General features: G+C 45.3%; 1 protein-coding gene across 10 annotated transcripts in view; it reads left to right on the forward strand.

Annotated features, from left to right (window-relative positions):
* Positions 1–26,658, forward strand: part of LOC137384353 (phosphatase and actin regulator 1-like) — an 859,907-nt gene that overhangs the window by 332,902 nt on the left and 500,347 nt on the right. For all 10 annotated transcript variants that reach the window (XM_068058280.1, XM_068058345.1, XM_068058335.1 and 7 more), the window contains one exon: positions 12,132–12,296. In XM_068058280.1, the coding sequence (XP_067914381.1) occupies positions 12,132–12,296 (165 nt within the window). The remainder of the gene's footprint in view (positions 1–12,131; positions 12,297–26,658) is intronic.

The following is a 26,658-nucleotide window of genomic DNA, read 5'->3' on the forward strand; positions in this document are numbered from 1 at the left end:
CATGCTGTCGCTATGGTACACCACCTGTCTTGCCATGTCTATCTAAACTGTTTACTTATTTAATTAGTTAAAATTATTTTTCAATCGATTATTTTAGTTCTATAGATTAATTAGTTTATCTAGTTTATTAATTTAATTAAGTAATAGTAAGTTACAGATTTGAAACTTTGAGATTGAAAAACCTCCTGAGCTTAAAGAGCAGAATTAAAACTGCAGTACTCACCAACCAATCACCTACCTGCTGGCCTGTGAAATCACTCCTTGATTATTGTCACAGAATTGCAGAATTGTTACAGTGCAGAAGGAGGCCATTTGATCCATCGTGTCTGCACCAGATCTCTGAAAGGGCAACTCCCTCAGTGCCATTCCCCTGCTTTCTCCCCGTAACCCTGCACATTCTTCCTTTTCATATAACTGCCTAATTCCCTTTTGAATGCTTCAATTGAACCTGCTTCCACCACATTCTCAGGCAGCGCATTCCAGACCTGAACCACTCGCAGCGTGAAAAAGTTTTTCCTCATGTCACTTTTGCTTCTCTTACCAAATACTTTAAATCTGTGCCCTCTCATTCTCAATCCTTTCACAAGTAGGAACAGTTTCTCTCTATCTGCTCCGTCCAGACCCCTCATGATTTTGAATACCTTTATCAAATTACCTCTCAGCCTTCTCTTCTCCAAGGAAAACAGTTCTAACTTCTCCAATCTATCTTCATAACTGAAATTCCTCATCCCTGGAACCATTCTCGTGAATCTTTTCTGTACTCTCTCCAATGCCCTCACGTCTTTCTTCAAGTACGGCACCCAGAATTGGATGCAATACTCCTGCTGCGGCTGAACTCGTGCCTTCAGCAAGTTCAACATAACTTCCTTGCTCTTGTATTCTATGCCCCTATTAATAAAGCCCAGGATACTGTATGCTTTATTAACCGCTCACTCAACCTGTCCTGCCACCTTCAATGACTTATGCACATATACATCTAGGTCCCTCTGTTCCTTCACCCCCTTTAGAATTGTACCCTTTATTCTATATTGTCTGTCCATGTTCTTCCTACCAAAGTGAATCACTTCACATTTTACTGCTTTGAACTTCATCTGCCACCTGAATGCCCATTCCATCAACTTGTCTATGTCCTTTTGAAGTTCTACACTATCCTCCTCACAGTTCACAATGCTTCCAAGTCTCGTATCATCTGCAAACTTTGAAGTTGTGCCCTGTACACCAAGATCTAGGTCATTAATATATATCAGGAAAAGCAAGGGTCCCAACACTGATCCCTGGGGAACTCCACTACAAACCTTCCTCCAGCCCGAGAAACATCCATTAACCACTACTCTTTGTTTCCTGTCACTCAGCCAATTTCATATCCATGTTGCTACTGCCCCTTTTATTCCATGAGCTACATGTTTGCTCACAAGTCTCTTGTGTGGCACTGTCTCAAATACCTTTTGAAAGTCCATTTTACATCACATCAACAGCATTGCCCTCATCCACTCTCTCTGTTACCTCCTCAAAATACTCCAGCAAGTTAGTGAAATATGATTTTCCCTTAAGAAATTCATGCTGGCTTTCCTTAATTAACTCACATTTGTCCTTGTGACTATTGATTTTGTCCTGAATTATTTTTTTTTCCCACCAATGAAGTTAAACTGACTGGCCTGTAGTTGCTGGGCTTATCTTTACACCCTTTTTTGAACAAAGGTGTAACATTTGCAATTCTCCAGTCCTCTGGCACCACCCCAGAGTCTGAGGAATACTGACAAATTATGGCCAGTGCCTCTGTGATTTCCACCCTCACTACCCTCAGTATCCTTGGAAGCATCCCTGGTGCTTTATCCACTTTAAGTACAGACAGCCTCTAATACTTATTCTTCTTCTTCAATTTTAAACCCCTCTTGTGTCTGACTTACCTCCTCTTTCAACATTGCCTGGGTTGCATCTTCGTCCTTGGTAAGGCAGATGCAAAGTATTCATTCAATACATCAGCTATGCCCTCTGCCTCCATGTGTAAATCCCCTTTCTGGTCCCTAATCAGCCCCACTCCTCCTTTTACCACCCTTTTACTATTTGTATGCTCACAGAAAACTTTGGGATTTCCTTTAATGCTAGCTGCCAGTCTCTTTTCATTCTCTCTCTTTGCTTCTCTTATTTGCTTTTTCACTTCCCCTCTGGACCTTCTGGTTCTCAATAGTATTTTCTACCTGGCATCTGTCATAAGCACACTTTTTCTTATTTATTTTAGTCTCTACCTCTTTTGTCATCCAGGAAGCTCTGGATTTGTTTGCTCTACTTTTCCCCTTTGTGGGAACATACCTTGACTGTGCCCGAACTATCTCTTCTTTGAAGATAGCCCATTGTTCATCTATCAGTTTTCCTGCCAGTTTTTGACTCCAATTTATTCACCCCAGCTCCATTCTTATCCCACTGAAGTTGGCCTTCTCCCAGTTAATTATTCTTACCCTTTTCTTTGTCCTTTTCCATAGTCAGCCTAAATCTTATGATACAATGACCACTATCTTCTAAATGCCCTCCTACTGATACTTGATGCACTTGGCCCACCTCATTCCCAAGAACCAGGTCCAGCAGTGCCTCCTTTCACGTTGGCCTAACAACATAACAAAACAACTGCCTGTGCGGAGTTTGCAAGTTCTCCCTGTGTTTGCGTGGGTTTTCGCCGGGTGCTCCGGTTTCCTCCCACATCCAAAGACTTGCAGGTGATAGGTAAATTGGCCATTGTAAATTGCCCCTAGTGTAGGGAGGTGATAGGGAATATGGGATTGCAGTAGGGTTAGTATAAATGGGTGGTTGTTGGTCGGCACAGACTTGGTGGGCCGAAGGGCCTGTTTCAGTGCTGTATCTCTAAAAATAAAACATACTGTTGTAGAAAATTTTCCTGAATACACTCCAGGAACTCTTGCCCCTCACTGCCCTTTACACTAGAGCATGGCTACCCGATGGGACCCGACAACATGTGTCAGGTTCGGGTCGGGTCGCTCTTCTGGGTATATCATTCGGGCTTGGGTTGGGTCAGGCTGGGTCGGACACACTCTATCACCACCTCCGGTACGTGGCTCCAATGTTAATGTACGTTTTGGACTTGAAAGGTTGTTTAGTTACAGTTTTTTTAAGCTTGTGCAGATAAGCAACAAAGTGAAAAACAGAAGCTAGCTTAACTGATGGTCGAGTCGGCACAGGAAAAAGTGAAAGGACTCGGGCCGGATCAGGCTCGGGTCGAATGTGGTTCTGTTGGGGTCGGGTCAGGTTTCATTTGCGGACCTGAGCCGGCCTTTAGTTTACACTAATATTATCCCAATCTATGTTTGGATAATTAAAGTCCCCCATTATAACTGCCCTATAATTTTTGCACCTCTCTGTAATTTCCTTGCAGATTTGTTCCTCCATGTCCGTCCCGCTATAGGCTGGTGGCCTATAGACGACACCGAGCAATGTAACTGCACCTTTTTTGTTCCTTAGCTCTAGCCAAATTGATTCTGTCCTCGACCGCTCTGGGACATCCTTTTTCTCCACCACTGCAATGCTCTCCTTAATCAATGCCACCACCCCTCCCCCTTTTTTTCCCTTTCCTATCTTTCCTGAATACCTTGTATCCAGAAATATTTAACACCCAGTCCTGCCCTTCTTTGAGCCAGGTCTCTGTTATAGCCACAACATCATATTTCCATATGGCAATCTGCGCCTGTCCCTCACCAATCTTATTAACCGCACTCCGTGCATTCACAAACATGCACATTAACCCTGATACAGACTTCGTTACTTTCTCCCTTATTCTGACCCCACCTAATAACGTACTAGTCCCTACTCTAGTGCTATCTATTTCCCCTAGTATTCCAATATTCTGTGCACCTTGGTATTCCTCTCTGATACTTGCTTCTGGTTCCCACACCCCAAACAAGTTACCAGTTGTTCTTCCCTATGATCTGAGCTCCCTCTTGGGTTACCATTCCCCTGACAATTTAGTTTATACCCTCCCCAACAGCACTAGCAAATCTCCCAGCAAGGATATTCATCCCAGTCCTGCTAAGATTGAACCCGTCCATCTTGTGCAGGTCCCACCTGCCCCAGAACCAGTTCCAATGTCTCAGAAATCTGATGCTTTCCTTCCTACACCAGTTCTCCAGCCACGTGTTCAATCGCTCAATTCTCCTATTCCTATGCTCACTTGCACATGGGACTACGAGTAATCCAGAGATTACTGCTTTTGAGGTCCTGCTTTTTAATTTCCTTCCTAGCTCCTTAAAAGCTACTTTCAGGACCTCATCCCCCTTCTTACCTATGTCATTGGTACCAATGTGGACCACGACCTCTGGCTGTTCACCCTCCCCCAAAAGAATGTCCTGCAGCTGTTCAGTGACATCCTTGACCCTGGCACCAGGGAGGCAACACACTATCCTAGAGTCACGTTTACTAGCCACAGGAACGCCCGTCTGTTCCCCTAACTAACGAATCCCCTATCACTACCGCTCTTCCACTTCTCTTTCTCCCTTCCTGCGCAACTGAACCACCTGTGGTGCCACAAACTTGGCTGTGACTGCACTCCTCTGAGGAACTATTACACTCACCAGTAAATGAAATCATATCAGGGGACTCCTGAACTACCTGCCTGGTTCTCTTTGACTGTCTGGCTGTCGCCCATTCCCTGTCTGCCTGCATGCCGCTAACTTGTGGTGTGACCACCTCCCTAAACCTGCTACCCCATGTTGTCCTCCACCTCGTGGGTGCACAACAGTGACTCCAGCCGCCGCTCGAGTTCCGAAACCTGGAGCTCAAGCTTGCGTAGCTGGTGACACTTCCTGCAGATGTGTTTGTCTGGGACACATGGTGCGTCCATGACTTCCCACATGCCGCAGGCTGTACATCACACTCGGCAGAGCTGCCCTACCATACCTTAACTTTACAGACTATATATTGTAAGCAGAATAGCTTACCAGGTACTCACTAAACAGCTCCTTCCACTGCACTGAAGCAAGAACCAAATACTGGAGGTTTAAAAAAAGTAGAAAAATGGAGCACCTCCTCCCCATTTCACCGAACTCACCACTCACCAAACTCAAACGTCTACACTCAGCTTGCAATCTGCTCACCGTTTTCAATTTTTATTGATTCTGAAGCTCCGGTTCCTGACTCACTGCCCCTCTGCTTTCCCACAAGTCCACTCTCGGGCCTGGTTTTAACCTGAGTTGCTCCTCTTAATCTCCCACAGGTCTGTTGTTGGCCACTGCTTAATCCTCCGTCGTTCTTCTCGCTCTCCCACAGGTCTGCTCCTGGGCCCTGTTTAGTCCTCTGTTGCTCCTTTTGGTCTTCAGCAAATCCGCTCTTGGGCCCTATTAATTGTCCGTCGCTTCTCTCACTCTCCCACAGGTCTGCCCTAGGGCCTTGCTTTATCTGCAGCCACTCCTTTTGCTCACGCGTTGACTTCTGGCGCGACCTGCACAATCGCCACGTTACGAAGGTCGATAGCGTGGCGTCCTGTGCATGTGCTGAAAGCACACAGAGTAGGCATCAATCAGTGTCCAACGCTAATTTGGCGCCTGACCTGCCATTTTGGACCTGTAGGTGCTGTTAATGTTGTCTCTTAAAAACGCATGCACAAGGAACCCCCTCATTAGTGCTATTTAAAGGGATCACCATGCAACCTTCAGGTGAGGTGCTTTTGATGTTTTTTTGCTGCTGCAGGGTGAGTGGAAGTACTTTGTCCTGTGTTGTAGAGGAGCTCACACAAGTTCTTTCAGATAAAAGGGAATAATGCTGGACCTTTGTAAAGAGTGTTGTAGATTTGAAAGTTCTCTGAGCAGAAAACTTACTCTGAGTCATGGGGGCCTTGGTTGCAGTTCCCCTTGGTCTTCAGCATGACATGGAGATGAAGCAGAGGCAGTAGATAGGAGAAGCTGTTAACAGAGGTAGGAGGAGGAGTGTTCTCAACAGAAGGCCATTGCCACATAGGGTCTTCAGAGAACACTGCCCCTACCTCCACCTCAGCTAGGAGCAGTGTCTGCGATGGCTATGCTTCACCAAGGATTTGGTCACAGAACTATGCCACCTCCTTGAACCAGACCTGCAACCACAGAGCAGGGCATAGACGGTACTGCCATTGGCTGTCAAGGCCACCATTGTTCTCAATTTCTACGCTTTAGGATTCTTCCAGGCTGGAGTTAGCAACATCGGCAACATTTCTCGTTTGCCATGTACTGCTGCATCAGGGAGATCACTAAGGACCCGTACACAAGGAGAAGGGGCTTCATTGTCTTCTCCCTAAGTAGGGAGAAGTAAGAGGAATGAGCACGTGACTTTGACAGGATAGTGGGCTTCCCCAAGTGCAGGGAGCCATCAACTGCACACATAAAGCTCTGCATGCACCATATCCCAACAGGGAGATGTACTGGAACCACAAAGTGCCACGCAGAGACCATCACATTGGTGAATGCCTGCTATCCTGGAAGCAGTCATGATGCTTTTATCCTGCACCAGTCAGCTGTTCCTGTCATCTTTGCGGCAACACATCGAACAGAGGGATGTTGCTCGGCGACAAAAGCTGCCCACCCTACATGTAGCTGACGCCTTTCCTTTGCCACCTGATAACATGTTGTCAGTGCTCCTACAACTAGAGTCGTTCTACAATGAGGATCATCGAGGAGCAGACCATCGGCGTCCTCAAATAGTGGTTCTGCTGCCTTGACTGCTCTGAGTGAGCCCTAATTCGTGTTAGACTGCTGCACCCGCCATAAGATGGCAATTATGAGGGCACAGCCCTTGCCACCGGGCCTTCAGTGATCACCTCAGGAGGAGGAAGACGGGAGGAGGCATCTGGGATATCATTGCTTTAGACAGGCTGTCAGTGAGAGTCTCATCAGACTCCAGGTTCTGTGACAAAATACCCCCAGATCACTATTGCTCCACACTTCCCCATCTTTCCGTCTCTCTGTTACGGACCATCACAGCATACTCTTCGCCAAAATCCTGAAATAAAAGGCACCACAAAACAACTATTCCATAACCTTTATCGAACAACATTTCCAATAATACTCAAATACTCAACCTTGTGCTTTCCTTTATTGCCTGTCTTCAGGGTGCCTTTGCCTGTCCTATTGCTCCTACACAGTCCTACCTCAATATCAGCAGCATTGCTGGTAGAGGGTTGCTGGCTTTCAATGGGAGAGAGTGCAGATGACCTTGCAAGATAACCTCGAGCAGCTCTGGGCCTTGAGGGCATGATTTCGGACTGCACCATCTTTGCATGGGTGGCCGCAGACTGGGCTGACTGGCTGGGAGACAACAGCAGAAATACTGGCAGAGTGGCAGTGGCGGAAGCATGAATGAGAGAGCACAGTAAATTTATGCACCACGGAGCCACTGCCTCTCCAGCAATCTCAGCAATCCAAGTAATCTGTTTGAGCACAGACTGCTGGACTGCTGTGAGACCCTGCAAGCCCCTTTAAGCGCTGGTATCTGCAGCCATGCTGGCAGTCATCTGAACCTGTGGAGCACCAAACTGGGCTTGCATGGCAAAAAGCAGAGATGTCATGATTTCAGTCTGACCTTCCACTGCAGCACTCGGAAGTTTGGTGGCTTCTGCCTGTGCTGCACTAGAAGTTGAGACATTAACCACCAGATGCTGTGTCACGGCTGGGTCCACTAATGGAGCATTTCCATGCTGGAAAGGAAGGACTTCAGGTTCTGTGCAAAACCCTCTGCCAAGTTGGAGGTGGACTCCTTCATACTCCTTGACAGTGACATGAGGCTGTCATGCCTGCCAATGCACCAAGGATCTCTGTGTCCATGTCCATCAGCCTTTTCCTGAACTCCACCAAATGAATTCCTCATCTGAGTCCTCTGCAGCAGAACTCAACTGTGACCGCGCCCTCCGGGGAGCTAGCAGACGAGCTATCCTTTCCCCCTGGCCTTGCTGCAGCCCATTTGTGCTCAGTGACACACTGGGTGGAACGTTTGGGCCCCCGGAAGATGAGATGGGAGATGGGGAGTCCCTTAAAATAGTGACGGAAGGCGGTGGGGTCAGAGTGCTCATTGCCTTCCTGTCGTCCCGCAATGAAGTCGGGGGCAGGAAAGGCTGAAGACGACCTTCCCACCCAGAGGCCAATTGAGGCCCTTAAGTGGCCAATTAATAGTCACTTGAGGGCCTCCTCCTGCTGCTGTCTGAATTAAACCAGCAACAGAAGAAACCTCTGCCATGGGCCATGCCAGTAAAACAAGATGGCCTTACTGCAGGCTTGCGGGGTGGCCTTCTCCTTGTGCAATCTGTGGTGCATGGACGGCCCCCAGCGGCAAAGGCTACCCCTTTGTTAACAATCCCCCCCCCACCTTGCTGGGACCTGCCAGACAGGTCCTGGCGACCCCGTCTCACTTACCTTGGGTCCGGGGTTCCATGGCTGCTCCTGGTTCCAGGCCTGATGTAGTACAACAGTGGCCACCGCTCCTGGTGACAATGTAGATACTACTGAGCTTAGGGCATCTGATTGGCTGGCAGCTCTTAAAGGGATGGGGACCTTGGCGCGGGTGGTTAATTGACTGAGCGGCATTGAATTGCGCCGGGGGGGGGGGCTCCAAAGACGGTGAGGTGGGGTTCGCCTTGCCTTTTTGGCCTGTCGTCGGACCCCCGCCAGCTTGACTAAATTCAGCCTACCCTGTGTAGTTCCCCCCTCTCTACTGCCCTCTAAGTTTGAGCTGGTGATTGCAATTATCAGATCCAGTAACAGTACTTCTTCCATGTGCTGTTGTGCTCTCCCAGGTTGTATTAGCTGGCCAGGCAGCAGGTCTTGGATATCTGAATGCATAAGTGCAAAAGGGGAGAGTTAGGGTAAGGGAAAGGGGGGGTGAGGTGGAAAGCAAGAGGTCCATGATCACTCTATCTGCAGCTTGCACTCATTCCAGACAGCAGGATGATGGTGAAGTGGAATTTGAGGAGCTGCATAAGGCAGGAACATACTGTCATCCTGGATGGTCTCACTGATGCCAGTTGCAATGGCCTCACTGATTGCTGTGCCAATAATTCGGAGCACTGTCTCCTCCAGGTGGCTGAGGACATGCAGCTTTGCCTGTCCCCCACCAATCCTTTGTGCTGCCTCTTGCTGTGTGCTACCTTGTCCTGCAAGAGAGAGGGAAGAGTAAAAGTGAATGTGTTGCAATGTGTTTGATGTCCTAGCTGAATAGTTGCAAGTATGTGGAAGCTGTGAGATGTGGGTGTGAGGCTTGCAGCAGTGGTAAGTATGTAACAGTGGGGTGGTGTATATGAATGTTAGGCATGAGTCCTGATCGCTAGAGATTACTGATGGGTAAGTGATGGGGTGTGGTGAATTGAGCAGTGTGTGAGGTTTGTGGCATGATGAATAGGAGATAGCATTTGAAGATGCATTCATTGACCTTGACCACTTGTGTGAGGTCAGTGAACTTTTCCATCATTGTAGCCAGGTCCTCAGGGCCAGACTCCTTGCATTAACCTTCATGGCTATCTGTTCCCATTCCTTCTAAGTGTATGCCTGGAGGGCCTTCTGCCCCCTGCAGAAAGATGAGCTCTTTCCCCTTTCCATCTCTATCACTAAGGTCTCCAATGTTGCCTTGGAGAACCAGAGAGCCCTCTCTCTAGCCTGTTGCTCCATTGCTCTTTCTTCCTTCTGAGAAACTCTTCCACAAACAGTTGTAGCCCCTGCAGGAGTCAGAATGCATCTGTCCTTTAAGAGGTGCAGGATGGCTTTAAGGAGTGCAGGCTAGCTTTAATTGCTGCTGGCATTGCATTAACCTGGGCCATATGCTGAGCCAGTGAGCAGTATGTTTTGTGCTAGGCTGCATAGCATCATCATGGAGATGAGCAGACTGCAGGAAGCTCCCCCTCACCCCCCACCCCACCCTGTACCCAACAAGAACAGGGTATGGATGCTAAAGTAGAGACAATGAGCTTGATTTTCAAACACCCGTGGGGATGAGGTCGGATGCAGGTGCACTTTAAAAATAGTGCTCCAGGATGGCATGTCAGTCTTCCAATGCCTCTGCAACGCAATGTTATTTTTAAAGCAAATGCAGTGAGATGGGCGCCGAAACCTGACCCCAAATTGAAAATCAAGCCCAATGTTTTGCCTTCTGGCTTGGCGCTGCAATCTCATCATCATTTTTGTGAATCCATTTTTGGATAGGAGCATTGACACAGGTAAACAGCATCAACATGGCTAGCACAACTCAGGTCGCCTTTCTTGTCCATGCCGCTGCTGGGCACCCAACAGGCCCAGGTCCAATGATGTGAATTTGAAGACGTCCACGAAATCTCAGTGTGGCAGCGTGGACCAGAGACCTGATCCCACCTGTCTCTGTCCCATTCCTTCTTTACTGCACCTGGGACATGTTCTCAAGACGTAACAAAGTGGAAAATCTCCCCACTTTATTACTAAGGAATTGGTTCCAGCACATCTTAATAGCTAGAAATGTGCTAAATTAAAGGGGAATTTCATTAAAACCAGTTGTTTTGAATAGTTCTTCATGTCATTTTGCAAAAGTGCTATCTTGATACTCCCCAAGGCCACCACTTCAGGTATATGTACTGTTATGAAAGTGCTTCCATTTTTAAAATATTTTTGAAGACTCGTGGTTAAAAATTGTGGAAATTGATTCATTTGAAAGACTGAAGAAATTCCATAGGTGCTGAACTTTGTTTTAAAAAAAAAACGGCCACTGAAAGGACTTGGGACTTTGTATAAAACAAACCATTCCTGGAAGTCATATATCTTAAGCTAAGTAAGCAGCAGGAGTCTTGGTGACTAGGGGAGTTGTTTACAGAGAAGTGACATGTCAAGATTTATGGTGGTCAAGAGTTGGTTTCGTTTTTGGATATTGTTTTCAGTCAGTTGGAGGTCAGCCTGCTAAGAGCGAAGCCACCAGCTCATCCTTTCTCCACCTCTTTGAGAAACGCTGAGAATCAGCCTGATTGCTGAAACCCCTGATGCAATTATTCTCCTGCAAAGCCTGCCAGACTAATCCACGACGTTGCCTGAAAAGAACTGCACCAAAAAGATCCCAGTGACAGCCGTCTACGCGTATTTGGATGCCGGACTAAAGGGCCATTTGGGAAAATTCCATATCTTATCCTTGTAAAGAGATCCCTGCAGAGAAAATGTCTTTATTTTTTCTTTAAATAGTGTGTGTTGGGTTTATTTAGAAGGGAACTTTCATATTTCAACCTGTGTGTTAACAAGCATTGCATCTTTATTGACTAAGTCTTGTTTTATAATAAATTAATACTTTTGTTGTTATTAAAGAAGCCTGGTTGGTGGATTTTATTCTGAAATTAAAATAGATAAAGTATATAATTGGCTGTATTGGTAACTGGGTAAAACATTTAAATATATGTTGTGACCAGTGGAGAAGTAGAACTAGAGAAAGACAGTGCACTCCTCCAGCCTCGGTCGTAACAGTACACATTCACCTACACCAACTTGATTTTTTTGAAGCAGCCTACCCTACAGGGCCAGGTATGGTAGATTGATATTTGGTTTATCAGCAATACCTGACCGAGAGGCTCCACAGGCAGAACAGCCTGGTGTTAGAATGTTCTATCCTTATCAGCTGCCATTAAAAAAGATCATCTTTTACAATGAATGTATCTGTGCTGCTGTTTGATTATGTAGTCACTGCTAACTTGGGACACGTGCTCTCTCACTGACTGTCACTTAATCTATATGTAAAACTTTTAAGATGAACAGTTCTTGACAATCAATAGCAAAAAAAATTAAAGTTACAGATGAAAAGAAGTATTAGTAAGCAATTGCAATGGCATTTTAAAGAATGACACTCAGTCTCTGTATGTGCTTCAGAGACAGACAAAGAGGAAAATGTACACTTGCAGAGAGACAAGAAGATGGACATGGAGGGAGGCAGATAGTTTGTACTTGAGACCCAAGAGTGACACAATGTAAACGAGCCCTACAGAGATGAGGCTCACTGTGGACTGGCAATAATCATGACAGAATTTGTTTCGTGCTGTTGGTTGTTAGCTTTACTGGGGGCTTCCAAATAATTTATAGTTGATATATGAATGACATGGGATTGATGGAAAGAAAGCTAACTGCACGTTCAGACTTCAAATTGCTCAGTTTTCTCTTTTTTTCTCAATCCAGCTGAAGAAGTAGAAAGGCTGGCTGCAATGCGTTCAGAGTCACTGGTCCCAGGAACTCACACACCACCCATTAGGAGAAGAAGCAAGTTTGCAACACTAGGGAGGCTGTTTAAACCCTGGAAATGGAGGAAGAAAAAGAGCGAAAAGTTTAAACAGACATCAGCAGGTAGGCAGTTTTTACAAATTACTCTCATCAATTCTGTTCTGAATATGGGGAGCCATGCAAAAATGTTTGAACTGAGAAAATAGTGGCATCCACCTCTCTGGGACAGGGAGGAATCCTTCATTGATAAACAGCCTTCTGTACTACTGAGTTTGTTATGGTCTGTAATATTATTTGTCCCTTTGGTATCTGAACTATTGTAAGATTCACAGGACTACAAATAATATCCAAAGAAAATGTGAGTTTTATTATAACTTAACTAAAAGATACATATACAGTTCTTGCATGAGCACATCTAAATACATCTCATTCTGCCAGGCTACACCCACACTAACTGGTCATGTGTGACGCATCATCATTTCCTCTGGTGATCTTCACTTACAGCTCTTAAGGTGGTCTGCTCTTCAGGTGGTCCCTTCTTAAGGTCATCCCACAACATGGTCTGGTGGAACTTTTATATCTTTATCAAAATGTGAATTTGTTCTGCTTCTTATTTCCATCAATTCCCCCTGCCCCAGCCACCCAGGTTACAGACTCCCTGCGTATAAAATATAATTTCATAATTGACAGGCACACCCTATCCTCTTTGGCTGTAATCCTTGACTTTGGTTATTGGAAGTAGGTGCTGATAGAACTATTTCAACTACAGAAGACAAGACAGCTGAGCTATTCCCTCAACATTCTTCCACATGGACTTCCATCTAGAATCACTGAATAGCAATCAGACACAGGATCTCCTGCTGATTTTCTCTTCCCTAGCCCAGGAGTGCTATAGCCAATTTCAGCACCACTACTTGGGGCCCAGTTGAGATCAGCTAACTCAGCTGAAACCTGGAATAGCTGGGTCTACTTTGTATGTACTGCTCAGATACACCTTGCTTCCATCAATTGTGCCATTAGGGGAGCTCATTTTTATTAAGGCTTATTTTACATCGGTTTAGACTCAATACTAAATCATAGCACAAGTATGTTACCTGTTTATAGCTGTAAGTTTTCTTTCAATTGTCTTATGCTAATTTAATTGGCAGTTTTGAGCATGGTAGAAGTCTTGGGCTGGATTTTGTTCCCAGCCTGACGTCGGGTTCCGTGGCGGGGGGTGGGGGGGGAGGTGGGGGGGGCCGGAGAATCGGAGTAGCATCGGCCGCGATGGAACCCGATGCTTAGATTACCGGGCCCAATCGTCCCGGTGGTGGGGAAGCTCCGGGGTATCCCCTGCATTGCTCTGCGATAGGACCCTGGTTTAAATATTTAAATTACATATTTGCATCACTTAAAATGCAAACCGCAGCGATCTTGCCTTCAGTTCCCGATCTTCAGCATGATGTACGGCACTCATGTGCCTTCACGTTGCGTCCAGGGAAAGCTGGCGCCTCCGAGGTGGGGAAGGGGTCAGCTCTGCACTCTGGTGGGTAGTGGGTGAACGGTGAACTCTGTGTTATGTATTGCTATTTGCAGGGCTGGCAGCCTTTTAAAAATGGCTGCCAGCACCTGCTCCTGCAACAGGTGACACCGGGAATGGCGTCGCCAAGGCCGCCCCCACCACATGATTGGGGGGTGGCGGCCGCCGTCAATATGTAAAATGGCCGCCAGCCACATAATTACGTCAGCATGGCGATGCAGGTCCCACGGTGGACAGCCACCATGTTCCATGCCCACCATCGTTTCTGGCAGTGGGAATACACAATCTGGCCCCTTATCCTTTAAAAAGCATCCTTCTGTTTGCTGTGGTCTCTGTGAGCCAGACATGACCTACGACAGACACAAAAGCAAAATATTGCAGATGCTGAAAATCTCAAGTAAAAACAGATAGTGCTGAAAATGTTCAGCAGGAGTATACTAGGGGCTGGATTTTTTTCCCAGCTTGACGTCGGGTTCTGTGACGGGGGGGACCGAACAATCGTAATGGCAGTGGCTGCCACGGAACACAATGCCAGGATTGTTGGGCCCGAACTTCCCAGCGGCAGGAAAGCTCCGTGGCAGCCCCTCTGCCGCTCTGCAATGGGACCCAATTTAGCATAGTTAAATAAAACATATGCATCTTTTAAATTTAAACCGCAGCGATCTTACCTTCAGTTCCTGATCCTCAGCATGATGAGCACTCACATGCCTTAACGTTCCCGTCCAGGGAAAGCTGGCGCCACTGAAGTGGGAAAGGTGGGGAAGGGGTGAACTCTGCACTCTGATGGGGGAAAGGGGTGAACTGTGCACTTTATGTATAGGGAAGGGGAGGAAGGGTGAATTCTGCACTTTGTGTATAGAGAAGAGGGGAAGGGGTGAACTGTGCACTATGTGTATAGGGAAGGGGTGAACTCTGCACTTTGTGTATAGGGAAGGGGAGGAAGGGTGAATTCTGCACTTCGTTGAACAGCCTGCAGGGCTGGCAGCCTTTTAAAAATGGTGTTAGCACCTGCTTCCGCATTGGTGACGTCGTGAACAGGCAGGGTGACGGCAATGGTTACCCAACCGGCCGCAGCAAGTCGCCACTTAAGTCCTTTGAGGGCTCAATTAAGGGCACTCTCCCAACACGGTCTGGATTTTCCAGCTGGCATGCGGATTACCCGTCGAGCCAGCAGGCTGTCTCTGAAGCAGCAGCAGACTGGGTAGCCATCGGAGCTGGAGGCTCCATTCAATAGGGAAAGTGTTGCACAAATAAATGGCCACAACCTGTGACTGTGTGGCACTTTCCTCCTTCTGACATGCTAATCGTTTTGGCCCTCATATTTCCCATTTGTGGCTGGCGACTGAGAATGGAGGCCCCCATGCATCTCCCTACATACTTCAGCAGTGTACACCTCTGACTGTGTGCCTGCTAATCTTTCAGTGCCGGTTGGCCTCCTATTGGCCCACCAGACCCGGGAGCCTGCGCGCTGTGGTTAACTGGACAGGGCTCCCAGAGGCAGCCACATAATTGGCCGCTTCTTCCAAAATCTCTCTCAGGGTCCCACCGCTGGCATTTCTGGATTCCCAACCCGCATTTTATCCCGATGGTGGGATCGGGACCCAGGAATGAAAGTTCTGTTCGCTAACTCTGTTTCTCTCTCCAGAGATGGTGCCTGACCGACTGAGTATTTCAACATTTTCTGTTTCGATACCAGCTGTGGGTGAGTGGGTGGGCAGAGATCATGCCCTCAAGCCCCAGATCCAATTAAAGGACAATGATCTGTAAACAATTCTGCATTTGATTCTTCATTACTCCCTGTGGGAAGTGGTTGACCCCCCCTCCAGGAACTCAATATTGTAGGAAACTGACCCTATGTCTTGCCATTCTGCAGCATATGCTACTTCTCTTACATCCAGAGATTGAGTTATTTTTGTGTAAAATATTTACTGAGTGTTCTTCATTTTTGAATGGAAGCTGTGACACTAACAGCAAGCAAAACATTTTTCTCTGCCGTTTACAGACTTCATTGCTGTTTGTGGGGAATTTGCTGTGTGCAAATTGGGTGCTGCATTTCCTACATTACAACAGTGACTACACCTCAAAAGTACTTCATTGGTTGTAAAGCACTTTGAGACATCCGGTCATCGTGAAATGTGCTATATAAATTCAAGTGTACACTTTTCTTTTTCTTGAGGCAGCAGTAATGCTGACTGATATATAAAATTTCTTGGCAGCAGGTTTATCAGGAGTCAGCTACATGAGTTTTTAGGAACTCACGAATTTCTCGCACCCAGCATCGCCTCTTGTCCGCAACAGCTGCTTGCAGTATGTTGAAAATTTATTATTGTGTTTATGACGCGAAAAATGAAACTCAATATGGAAACAGAGAGTTACTCAAAAAGTGTTTATTATTTATGGTCAGTGAGCATAGTCATTTCTCCCTTCTAGATGTATTGTCCTTATATCAGCTAAAACCAGATTTTGTCATCAGCAGTATTCTTTCACTCTTATTTTTATGCTTTTTGAGGTTGCACTACATACCAATTAAAGAATGAACGGGGGAATGTTCTGAGACTTCTGAAATTCCATCCCTGAACTAGTCACAGGAAACTGGAGATGGGCTGGTATCAGATGTGCGAGCAGGTCTTTATCATGTAAGGGTGAGCGTGTGTCATGTGGGAGTGCATTTTACGATGGATTACTGGCAATAATTTAATCTTGGGTGCAGTTTTTGAAGAAATACTCAAGCTGTGCCTGAGTGGACTTTGGTGCCTTCTGAATTCATTGTCTGGTTCACTTGACTTGTAATCCACTCCCAGCTCTCTAGTGCCTTCTACAAATCAGGGGCATCTTACATGAAGGAGAGTTCCTCATTGTTGGCACAGATGTTGACTTGTACCAGTCACATGCTTTGTGCAGAAGACCATTCTAATTTATTATAAGCTGCATCAGGGGTCAGTGAGGCATCTGCACTGCTGGCTGGGCAAAGAGGGAACAGGAATCACAAACATCTCACTGACAAGGGTGAGAAATAACAGCTCAATCTGTGCACTAGCCTTAGCAAATCCAACAGGCTTACTTAGGGATTGTGATCAGCTGCATCAGGTCCTTCTGTAGCAGCTAAAATAAATGCAGTTCAAGATTTTTTTTTTATTCATTCATGAGATGTAGGCATTGCAGGCATGGCCAGCCTTTATTGCCCATCTTTAATTCCTGCTGAGAAGGTGGTGGTGAGCCACTATTAGGTAGGAAGTTCCAGGATTTTGACCAGCGACAGTGAAGAAACAGGGATACATTGCCAAGGCAGGATGGTGTGTGAGTTTGAGGGGAATTTGGAGGTGGTGATGTTCCCATGCGCCTTCTGCCCTTGTCCTTCTAAGTGGTAAAGATTATGGGTTTGGGAGCGGCTGTCGAGAAAGCCTTGGCGAGTTGTTGCAGTGCATCCTGTAGATGGCACATAGTGCAGCTAGGGCACATTGGTGGTGGAGGGAATGAACGTGTTAAGGTGCCAATCAAGTGGGCTGCTTTGCCCTGAATGGTGTCGTGCTTCTGCATTGTTGTTGGTTCTGCACTCATCCAGCCAAGTGAACAGCCTTCCATTGCACTCATCACTTGTGCCTTGTAGATGATGGAAAGGCTTTGCGGAGTCAGGAAGTGAGCCACTCGCACAGAATACCCAGCCTCTGACCTGCTCTTGTAGCAACACTGTTTATATGGCTGGGCAGTTCAGTTTCTGGTCAATAGTAACCCCCAGGATGTTGATGGTAGGGGATTTGGCGATGGTAATGCCATTGAATGTCAAGGGGAGGTGGTTAGGCTCTCTGTTGTTGCAGATGGTTAGTGCCTGGCACTGGTGTGGTGCAAATGTTACTTGCCACTTATCAGCCCCAGCCTGAATGTTGTCCAGGTTTTGCTGCATGCACGCAAGGACTGCATCATTATCTGAGGAGTTGCGAATTGAACAGAACTCTATGCAATCATCAGCAAACATCCCCACTTCTGATCTGAAGGGAAGATCATTGATGAAGCAGCTGAAGATGGTTGGGATATGACATTGCCCTGAGGAATGCCTGCAGCAATGTCCTGAGACTGAGACGATTGGCCTCCAACAAGCACAACCTTTGTGCTAGGTATGACTCCAGCCAGTTGAGGTTATTCCCCCTGATACCCACTGACTTCAGATTTACTCGGGCTTCTTGATGCCACACTCAGTTAAATGCTACCTTCATTTCAAGGGCAGTCACTCTCACCTCACCTCAGGAAAACGAAAGCACAGAAAACATAGAAAAGTTATAGCACTGAAGGAGATCATTCAGCCCATCATGTCTATGCCAGCCAAAAATGAGTTGTCCAGCCAAATGCCATTTTTCAGCTCTTGGTCTAAAGCCTCTAGGTTACGGTACTTCAAGTGTATATCCAAGTATTTTTTAAATTTGATGAGGGTTTCTGCCTCTACCAGCCTTTCAGGCAGTGAATTCCAGATCCCCTCCCTCTGGGTGAAAACATTGCTCCTCAACTCCCTTCTAATCCTTCTGCCAGTGACTTTAAATCTATGCCCCCTGCTTATTGACCACTCTGGTAAGGGAAATAGATCCTTCCTTTCCACTCTATCTAGCCCCCTCATAATTTTATTCATCTCAATTAAATCTCCCCTCATTCTCCTCTTCCAAAGAAACCAACTCCAGTGTATGCAATCTTTCTTCACAGATGAAATTCTCCATTCCTGGCAACATCCTTGTTGATTTCCTTTGTACCCTCTCCAGTGTGATCACTTTCTTCTGTAATGTGGTGACCAAAACTGTATGCAATATTCTAGCTGTGGCCTAACTGGTGTTTTATACAGTTTTAGCATTAACCTCCTTGCTGTTATATTCTATGCCTTCTATGCCTTGGCTAATAAAGGAAAGTATCCTGTATACAAAAGCAAAATACTGTGGCTGCTGGAAACCTGAAACACAAACAGAGAATGCTGGAAATGGTCAGTCAGCATCTGTGGAGAGAAAAGCAGTGTTAATGTTTCAGGTTGATGACCTTTCATCAGTTCTCCTCCTTAACTACAATGTCACCTTTGCGAATACAGATACAAAGTATTGATTAAGAACCATGCCCATGTCTTTTGCCTTCTCACATAGGTTACCTTCTTGTCTCTAATGGGCGTTACTCTTTCCTTAGTTCTCCTCTAGCTCTTTATGTATTTCTAAAACATCTTTGATTTTTCCTTGATTTTACTTGCCAATATTTTTTCAAGCCCTCTCTTCGCTTTCCTGATTTTCTTTTTCATTTCATCCCTGCACTTTCTATACTCCTACAGGCTTTCTGCAGTATTGAGTTCTCGGTATCTGACATAAGCTTCCCTTTTCTGTCTTTTCATACCCTGTATGATCTTTGACATCCAGCAGGCTCCAGATTTGGAAGTCTTACCCTTTTTCTTTGTGGGAATATATTTATTCTGAACCCTCTGTATTTACTCCTTGAATGCCTTCCACTGCTCTGACACTGATTTACCTTAAAGTTGCTGTTTCCAGTCCACTTTTGCCAAATCACATCTCAGTTTGGTAAAATTGGCCTTTCTCCAATTTAAAACAGTTACTCTCGGTCTGCCTTTGTCCTTTTCCATAACTATGCTAAATCGAACTAAATTATGATCACTAGCACTAAAATGCTGTCCCACTGAAACCCCTTCCAGCTGCCCAGCTTCATTTCTTAAAACTTAATCCAAATCTGCCCTTTTTCTTGTTGAGCTTGCTAACTACTGGCTAAAAAATCTCCCCTGAATGCATTTTAAGAATTCTACTCCCTCTATGCATTTTACACTGATTTTATCCCATTTAATATTAGAGTGGTTGAACTTCTCTACTATTACTACCCTATTGTTTCTGCATGTCTCAGCAATTTGCTTACATATTTGCTCTTCTATCTCCCTCTGACTATTTGGGGGCCTATAGTAAACTCCGAGCAGCATGATTGCCCCTTTTTGTTCCTCAGTTGACCTCATATGGCCTCATTTAATGATCCTTCTAGCATACCATCCCTTCTCACATCTGTTATTGGATTTTTTAAACCAGTTTTACAATCCCCCCCTCCTTTATTGCCCTCTTCCTTGTCCCATCTGAAACCCTGTAAACAGGAATATTGAGCTGCCATTCCTGCCCGTTCAGCCATGTTTCACTAATAGCAAGGATACCATACTTCCAAGTATCCATCTGTGTCCTCAGCCAATCTACCTTATTCACTAAACTCCTTGCATTGAAGTGTATTCAACTAATCACTCCTTTGTTGTAGATTTTCCAGGCTTTGTTTCCTCTTCCTTCCATACTTTTTTTATTTGTTCATGGGACATGAGCATCGCTGGTAAGACCAGCATCTATTGCCAATCCCTCATTGCCCTTGAGAAGGTGGTGGTGAGCTGCTAATTTTTATATTTGTATTTCCAATATTTGGACTTATTAATGTTTTGCCTCCCATTTCCAGCTTTGCTTCTCTCCCTTCTGAATCTAAGTTCAGGTTTCCATGTTCCTGCCAATCTGCTTTAAACCCTCTTCAACCCTGTGACGATATAGATCCCAGCCTTGTTGAGCTGCAACCCATCCTTGTACTTGTACATGTCCTACCTCTCCTAGAGCTGGTCCCAATGTCCCAAGAATCTAAAGCCATCCCTCCTGCACCATCTCTCCAGTCATACATTTATCTACTCTGTCCTCTTATTCCTGTACTCACATGGCACCAAGAGTAATCTGGAGATTAATATCTTTGAGGACCTGCTTTTTAATTTCTTTCCTAACTCCCTAAAATCTGCCTGCAGGACCTTATCCTTTTTCTGCCTATGCCATTGGTACTGGTGCAGACCGTAACCTCTGGCTGTTACCCCTTCCCCCTCAGAATGTTCTGCAGCCTCTTAGTGACATCCTTGACCCTGGCTCCAGGGTGGCAACATACCATCCTGGAGTCACATCTGCGGCCACAGAAATACCTTTCTGTTCCCCAAAATATTAAATTCCCTATCACTATTGTTTTCCTAACTTTCTTCATCCCCTCCTATACAGCTGAGCCACCCATGGTGCTGTGGCCTTGGCTCTGGCTGTACTCCCCAGAGAAACCATTGCCCTCAACAATCATTCAGAATTGAATACCAGTTGAAAGCGAGATACACTCGGGGGAGTCCTGCACTAACTGTCTGGTCCTTGTCTGCCTGGCAGTCACCCACTCTCTCTCTGCTTGTACACTCTTAAGCTGCAGGGTGACCACATCTTGGATCATGCAGCTCTCAGTCTCATGGCTGCATTGTAGTGACGTCACTTTCAGTTGAAGCTCTGAAACCCAGAGCACAAGCTGCTCCAGCCAGTGACATTTCATGCACATTTTGGTCTCCAGGGCACAAGAATCATCCTGGAGTTCCCACATGTGTATTCAACAGGAATGTGGTGCTGTGTTATGCCTCTATTTATTAGACTGCACACTACATTTCTTAGTTTAACCCATTGCTCCAACTTAGAGAGAGATAAATTACAATGGTAGTACTCACCAACCTGCTGTCCTGTGTCACTCCTTGATTTTGTTTTTGGATTTTACGAATATATCCTGCCATCTCCACTCAGGTCTGCGCTCTGTCCTGGATCTACTCTCCCACTCTATGTTTCTGCAGACTCTGCTCAGGTCCGCACTCTGTCCAAGATCTACTCTCCCACTATATTCTTCTGCCGCCTCTCCTCAGGTCCGCACTCTATCCTGGGTCTACTCTCCTGCTCTATTTATGCTGCTGCTGCCTCTGCTCTTGCCACATCCTTTGAGATCCGTGCTCTGTTTGGAATTCAACTCTTCTTTTTTTCTGTGTTCGGCTGTAATAAAGTCTGGAGCTGAGTGGTCCTGGTGGGACCCAAACTGAGCATTGGTGAGCAGGTTATTAGTGAGTAAGTGCCATCTGACAGCACTGTCAACAACACCTTCCATCACTTTGCTGATGGTTGAGAGTAGATTGATGGGACAGTAAAGCTGAGGGAGAGCGATAAGTGGTAATCCGCAAGAAGTTTCCTTGCCCATGCTTGGCCTGATGCAATGAGATTTCACGGGATACGGAGTCAATGTTGAGGACTCTCAGAGCCACTTCCTCCCAGCTATATACCACTGGGCCGCCATCTCAGGTGAGTTTGTCCTGCCGATGGGACAGGACATGCTCAGTGATGGTGATGGCTGTAAGGTATACGACCATGCTTGACTAGTCTGTGGAACAGCTCTCCCAATTTTGGCAGAAGTCCTTAGATGTTAAGGAGGAGGACTTTGCAAAGTTTACTGGGTTGGGTGTGCCTCTGTCGTGTCCAGTGCCTAGGTCAATGAAGGTGGTCGGTTCGTTTTTATTCTTCTTAGGCTTTTTCATAGCAACTTAATACAACTGGGTGGCTTGTTAGGCCATTTCAGAGGGCAGTTAAGAGTCAACTACATTGCTATGGGTATGGAGTTACCTATAGGCCAGATGAAGTCATTCCAAATGATGAGTTCCAATTTTTTTTCTTGTCTTATTTGAACAATGTCTTTTCACAAAGTTAATTATTTCTTCTAGTTGGTCAAAGTAAGCAACGACATAAAGATTTAAATGAATGAGGCTTGAATCAAATTGCATCTTCCCTATTGTTTGTTCCCCAAAAGTTCACTCAACTCTAAAAATAAATCAATTAGAGGGCCAGTGAAAGGATCCAGGAAGGACCCTCGGCCACAGACTCCACCAGTCAGTACACTTTCATTTGTCCTCCTGAATCAGGAAGCATTGCTGTCCTGTAAGGTGCTTTTGCATAGAAGCTGCAGCAGATTATTGTTGTATTTCCTTGGCAGATATTAGTGTCAGGTGGCTTTGAGGTTTGAGAGCTGTGCCGTCTCGATTGGAAAGCCAATGCTACTGCACTGTGACGCTGGCATATTAAATTGTGTTTGACATAGAAGCCCATGAAACCCCTTATCGTGTATAATTTCATTTTAAGAAATTGTTTCTTAGAGTCCCTCTCCTGGTAATGTCTTTCCTTCCTTTCCCTTTGTAAGTTACAAGTGTTCCATCATGCCTATCAACAAGGTTTGCTAAAATAAAAGCACTCCTGGTAATGTCTGAACTTGTTTCTGTTAACAGTCTTCTGTTATGACAAATGCATGCAGTGTCTTGAGTCACAAAAACACACTTTTTTAGAATACTGTCCTATATTACAATAATAAAACTATTTAGGAGCTTATCAATCTGTCGTTGTACAGTTGACAATCTAGCAGACTTACATATATTATAAAGGCTATGGTAGTATAGTCATATAGTAGTATAGTCTAGTGATTATGATACCGCATTGGTAATGCAGAAGTTATGAATTTACATCCTACCACTGAAAGTTAGGAAATGCATATATGTAAATAAGGATTCTACACCAGCTTCAGGATCTGGATGCAGTTTTTTTGCTATCATCAGTTCCTTATCATGCCCATAAACCATTGGTGTCATGTCAGTGTTGGAGGGGCTGCCATTTTCAGCACTTTTTAAAAAGATCCTCTGCTGCTCTTGGGATGAGAGGTAAGCAGGCAGTGGTTAGAATTATTGGTAGAACTAAGACATAGAAAAGGATTTAAGATGATAGTAGTTGTTGTGTATCGGCTCCCTGGTAGCAGCTGTGAAGTGGTAGATTGTATAAATTCAGAGATTAGATAAGATTAGCAAAGGCAGAGTAGTCTTAGTGGGAAATTTTAGCTTTCCTATCAATTAGCATAAGCAAAGCAGCACATGTCAGAAAGGTAGTGACTATCTTGAGTATGTCTAGGATAGTTTTCTTTTCTGCAATATATTTCCCCTGACTGGAGAATCTAGAACATGGAGGCACAGTCTCAGGATAAGGGGTCCATCGTTAAGGTACTGACAAATTTTAGAAATATGTTATTTATAAGATTAGAATAGAATTTAAAATTGGGAGTCAAGCTTGCGGGGCATTTAAATATATTGGTTTAGCTACTTAGCAAATAGGTTTGCAATAACTTTAAATCAACAATCCTATTTAGGGAGTGTCACTCCCAACCTGGTAAATCATATTAAGCCATCACAGAAAGATGATGAAATATCTATAAAAGAGATGGAGCAATTATGAAGCTTGATTGGTCAGTTGAACTGGCTGTGTAATTAGGTTAGACCATATTCTAGTTTTGATGTGTTGGGAGTCAAGAACTAAAATGAAACACCCTAAAGCCAAGATTGTTTTAAGGGCAAATAAACCATTAAGAAAAGAATCTGGAGAAATGTGCACTTAAGTTCCCATCCTTAGATGACCTAAAGAACAGCAAGCTAGTCATTTTTGATGATACCTGACATGCTAATCTTCCTGCTAGGTGTTCTAGGTCTAGAGTTTGTTAAAAGTACTCTGGTTGCAGAAACACTGGCTCTTGTGGAGGCAGTAGATATGGGATTCTATTTGGCAAAAACATTAAGTGAAATTCTGTACAATGAGCGTACTGAAGATAGATAGTGTACCCATTGAATGAAAATTGTGAGTGAAAAATGTTTATGGATTGACCTTGTTGGTTTGAAACAAATGCTGGAGAGAAAAGAGATTCTAGAATTAAATGGTTGGATGCAAACCATCTACTGTCAGATTGTTTCACTAAAAAGAAATGCCAGTACAAATAAATTTTTAGGGGTCCTAGAGGAGGGTCATCGTGTAACATAATATTTTGTGCAGAATATGAAGGTCCATTGATTTAATTTTTTTTTAATTGTACATATTAAGTCTAATATTTATTTAAAGAGAGAGTAGGGAATATGTTAGTTGTATGTTTAATTGGATGCAGGTGTGGGCATCAATTAGAGATTCACTTGGGCTCCTAGAAATAAGAACAGACTGGAACTGGAGTCTAAGATTTTAAGAGATTCATAAATCTAAAATTGTTTTTATTTGTTCATGGGTTATTGCCGATTTTTTATTTCCCTTGGGAAGGTCATGGTGTTCTTGAACCATTGCAGCCTGTGAGGTGCAGTTATCCACAGTTCTGTGAGGAAGGGTGTTCCAGGATTTTGACCAAGCAACAGTGAAGGAATGGCGATATAGTTCCAAATCAGGATGGTTTATGACTTGGAGGGGAACTTGGAGGTGGTGATGTTCCCATGCACCTGCTGCACTGTTCTTCTAGGTGGTAGAGGCCGTGGGTATGGAAAGTGCTGTCAAAGGAACCTTGGTGAGTTGCTGCCATGCATCTTGTAGCTGCTGTCACTTTGGAGGGAGTGAATGTTTAACTTGATGGATGAAGGGCTGATCTGCCCTGGATGGTGTTGAGCTTCCTGAGTGTTGTTGGAGCTGCATTCATCCAGGTGAGGGGAGAATATTCCATCACACTCCTGACTTGTGCCTTGTAGAAGGGAAGTTGGGATGTAAGTTACTCACCACAGAATTCCCAGCCTTTTAGCCACAGTATTCATGTGGTTGATCCCATTCAGTTTCAGTGGCACCACCTCCCCCCGCACCCCCTCCCCCGCCCCAGGATGTTGTTGGTGGGAGATTTAGTGATGGTAATGCCATTGAATGTCAAGGAGAGATGGTTAGAATCTCTCTTGTTGGAGATGGTCATTGCCTGGCAGTTTTGTGGCGTGAATGTTACTTGCCACTTATCAGCCCAAGACTGAATGTTGACCAGGTCTTGCTGCATGCTGAAATTACCTGAGGAGTTGTGATTGGTACTGAACACTGTGCAATCATCAGCAAACATCCCCATTTCTGACATTATGATTGAGGGAAGGTAATTGAAGCAGCAGAAGATAGTTGGGCCTAGGACAGTACCTTGAGAACGCCTGCAACAATGTCCTAGGGCTGGGATGATTGACCTCCAACAAACACATGATCTTCCTTTGTGCTAGGTATGACTCCAGCAGTGGAGAGTATTCCCATTGACTGCAATTTTGCTAGTTGCTACACTCGAAAAAGGAGTTGATGCTACACTCGATCAAAATGCTGCCTTGACGTCAAGGGCAGTCACTCTCACTTCACCTCTGGAATTCATCTCTTTTGTCTCATGTTTGGACCAAGGCCGTAATGAGGTCTCAGCCAACTGGCCCTGGCTGAACGGAATCTGAACTTCGCTGAGCAGGTTATTGCAGAGTCAGTGCCGCTTGATAGCACAGTCAGAACCTTCCGTCACTTTGGTGATGATTAAGAGCAGACCGGTGGGGCAGTAATAGGCCAGATTGGATTTTTTCTGCTTCCTATGGGCAGGACATCTTGGGCAATTTTCCACATTGTTGGGTAGATGCCAGTGTTGAAGCTGTACTGGAACTAGGCTAGGAACGCAGCTATTTCTGGAGCACAAGTGTTCAGTACTACAGCCGGATGTTGTCAGAACCCACAGACTTTGCTGTATCCAGTGCATTCACCTGTTTTTTGACATCACGTGGAATGAATCGAATTGACTGAAGTTTGGTTTCAGTGATGCCGGGGACCTCAGGAGGTGGCCGAGATGGATCATCCACTTGGCACCTCTGCTGAAGATGGTTGCAAATTGACACCCCATCCACAACATCGACATTCACAGCCTTCACCACCAATGCACAGTGGCAGCAGTGTATACCATCTACAAGATACATTGCAGCAACTCACCAAGGCTCCTTCGACAGCACCTTCCAAACCTGCGACCTCTACTACCTAGAAGGACAAGAGATGCATGGGAACACCACCACCTGCAAGTTTCCATCCAAACCACACACAATCCTGACTTGGAACTATATCACCGCTCCTTCACTGTCGCTGGGTCAAAATCCTGGAACTTCCTTCCGAACAGCACTGTGGGTGGACCTACATCCCAAGGACTCCAGCGGTTCAAGAAGGCAGCTCACCACCCCCTTCTCAAGGGAAATTAGGGATGGGCAATAAATACTGGACTAGCCAGTGACGCCCACATCCCACAAAAGAATTTAAAAAATGCTTCAGCTTGGTCTTTTATGCTGACATGCTGGGCTCCCCCATCATTGAGGATGGGGATGTTTGT

The sequence above is a fragment of the Heterodontus francisci genome, chromosome 2 (genome assembly GCF_036365525.1).
Source record: "Heterodontus francisci isolate sHetFra1 chromosome 2, sHetFra1.hap1, whole genome shotgun sequence".
NCBI classification, from domain to species: domain Eukaryota; kingdom Metazoa; phylum Chordata; class Chondrichthyes; order Heterodontiformes; family Heterodontidae; genus Heterodontus; species Heterodontus francisci.